The sequence below is a fragment of the Thamnophis sirtalis genome, unplaced genomic scaffold (assembly GCF_051295495.1).
Source record: "Thamnophis sirtalis isolate CommonGarterSnake01/CBP01778 unplaced genomic scaffold, rThaSir2_p1.2 scaffold_2, whole genome shotgun sequence".
Lineage (NCBI taxonomy): Eukaryota > Metazoa > Chordata > Lepidosauria > Squamata > Natricidae > Thamnophis > Thamnophis sirtalis.
The window spans coordinates 6,145,273-6,148,053 of record NW_028261382.1 but is presented as its reverse complement, the minus strand read 5'-3'; the positions used below and the strand labels follow the sequence as shown (position 1 = coordinate 6,148,053).

Genomic DNA, 2,781 nt, shown 5'->3' with positions numbered 1-2,781 from the left:
GAACAGGAGACGGTGAGTTCTAGTCCAACCTTGGGTGTGAAAGCTGGCTGGGGGACTTTGGGCCAGTCGCCAGGAGACGGTGAGTCTAGTCCCACCTTAGCCAGGAAAGCCAGTTTGGGTGGGCCAAACACCAGGAGACAGTGAGTTCTAGTTCTGTCTTAGACATGAAACCTGGCTGGGGGACTTTCTAATGTTCACCTAACTGTGTACCATTTGCAGGGGACCGAAGGCTGCAACGTAGGAGGTGCCGTATTTATTTATAAGCCCAGCGCATGAAATAAATTCTGGTGTGGCATGTGCCAAGGGGATGCACGGGGGCGTCTCTCTCTCACCTGCTGCTGTGAATGGAGCAACATCTCCAGGTATTTGGTCACATGTGTCCGGAAATCTTTCGTTTTTTCTTTCTGTAAAGGAAGAAAGTTGAAAAACAAACCACAGACGCACGTTGTGATCTTCTGCGGTAGAGGATGCTGCAAATCTTCAGAAAGGATCCAAGGAATGGGATTTGGCTTGACAATTTATTTATTTTTTGAGTCGGCAATTAATTCCATGTCTCTCAATGCGGCTTTTTCACGCTTCTGATGGGTTGCTCATGCTTTAGCCGAATGAGAAGACAGACACCGGACAATTGCTTTCTTGGGATGAGGCTTGGCCCAGAGCAATGCCCGTGGGGGCCTCTTTTATTAGTTCCAAACAAAGAAAAGGTGTATAAGCTTGAGTACAAGCTTGTACTCAATCCAAACAAGACCGAGTGGCTGTTGTGTTTCCCTTCAAGGTGCTAGTCGTAACTTATGCTTCAAGGTGCTAGTCGTAACTTATAAAGCCCTTCATGGTATTGGATCTGGTACTTGAGAGACCGCCTGCTGCCAATTACCTCCCACAGACCCATTAGATCTCACAGGGTTGGCCTCCTCCGGGTGCCATCTACCAGCCAATGCCACCTGGCTATTACCCGGGGGAGGGCCTTCTCTGTGGCAGCTCCGGCCCTCTGGAATGAACTCCCCGCAGGGATTCGGACCCTCACCTCTCTCCAGGCCTTCCGAAAAGCCGTCAAAACCTGGCTTTGCCGGCAGGCCTGGGGGTGATGAGTTCCCTCCCCTCTCGACATGTATGGTTGTGCGACTGTTGTCTACTTTTATTATTTGTATTTTGTCTTTTTATGTTCCCCCTTTTTTCCCCCTTGAATTGTTCGCCGCCCTGAGTCTCCGGAGAAGGGCGGCATACAAATAATAAAATACAAATACAGATACGATTACATAAAAAGGCACATGATTAGCTAAGTCAATAATAATATTGCAGCGTGGCAAAAACTTCGTCTCTGGGCAGGAGAGGAGGGGTAGATGAGAGGGTGGGGGGGGGGGAAGAAGCAAGCAGCTCGCATTCCTGTGTCCGTTTGAAGTGCTTGCTAATTGATACATGCCAGATGCTAAAGGCTGGACAGAGGAGCACGCTAATTAAAAGGAAAGCTTTACATATTACTAAAAGGGATGTTGTGCGTATCATGGTAGCATCCATCCTGGGCTGTGTTTTCAGGCAGCCATAACTGCCCTATACACAGCTCTGGTAATGGATCCCAACATCTCAAGTTAAAAAAAATTTTTTTACACAATGACCAGCTTACGCAATGTTCTGGGAAAAGTTCAACTGAACTTTTAGTTTCATGTAGGGCTTAAAGGTAAAGGTTCCCTTGCACATATGTGCTAGTCGTTCCCAACTCTAGGGGGCGGTGCTCATCTCCGTTTCAAAGCCAAAGAACTAGCACTGTCCGAAGATGTCTCCATGGTCATGTGGCCCGCATGACTCAATGCTGAGGGCGCATGGAACGTTGTTACCTTCCCACCAAAGGGGGTTCCTATTTTTCTACTGGCATTTTAGGTGCTTTCGAACTGCCAGGTTGGCAGAAGCTGGGACAAGCTCACCCTGTTACGCGGCGCTAGGGATTCGAACCTCCGTCCTTTCTGATCGACAAGGGTGGGGAAAGGGAGGTGGGGTCTTAGGGGGGAGGGGGGATATATAGTATGTGCTAGATTTTAAAGTAACACAATTGCACTTGTATATTGTTGCTCTTTAATTCCAGTGTAAAAATAGGACAAGCTGAATATATTAATAGATAGTAGAAATACACCGAAGGGAGGAGTAGAGGGTTAGAAGAAAGAGGGTAGAGAGGGCGGGAGAGAGGACGGGAGGGAGGGTGAGAAAGAAGGGAGGGAGTGGACTGGGAGAGAGGAGTGGTAGAGGGGAGGGGAAGTAGGTAGAGGGGAATGATGGAGGGAAGATGGAAAGTTGGAGGGGGGTGAAAGAAAGGGTGTATGGAGGGCCGAAGAGGTACATTGGGTTTCTATTTTGGGGGGTATTATTGACAAGAGGAATGGCTGTGTTTATTGTTTAATGTTATATGGCCCCAGTTCTGTACAGTATATGTGTGACTGTACGAAAATGAAAATGGAAAATAAAACACATTTACATATAAGCTCAGTGTCTTAGCCACTGAGCTAATGCAGGACATGTAGGACATGGGGGATATCAAAAGTTAAAACCGTTGCTGTGACTGGCTGACCTGCATCCTTTAAATGTGAAATGAGCAGGCCCTCCCGCCCCCGATTGATAGTTAAATGACATTTGAAATCTCCCCCTTTTTCTTGGGACCGAGACAGCTGAGAAAGAATGGAATCCGAGGTTCCCTTAATCAGGGAAGTGAATCTTTGAGGGGGTGGCGGGTGGGGGGAGTGGGAGACAGACATTTCCTTACGTTAGTTCTGCTTCTTTGGCCACCAGTGAAAC

General features: G+C 47.9%; 1 protein-coding gene across 1 annotated transcript in view; it reads right to left on the bottom strand.

The window, feature by feature from the left end:
* Positions 1-332: 332 nt before the first annotated feature.
* The window catches only part of SNX1 (sorting nexin 1), a gene marked incomplete at its 3' end in the record, with an annotated part of 28,945 nt that continues 26,496 nt past the window's right edge, over positions 333-2,781 (bottom strand). The window contains 1 exon segment of the mRNA XM_087704119.1: positions 333-404. Coding sequence (XP_087560245.1) covers positions 333-404 — 72 coding nt within the window.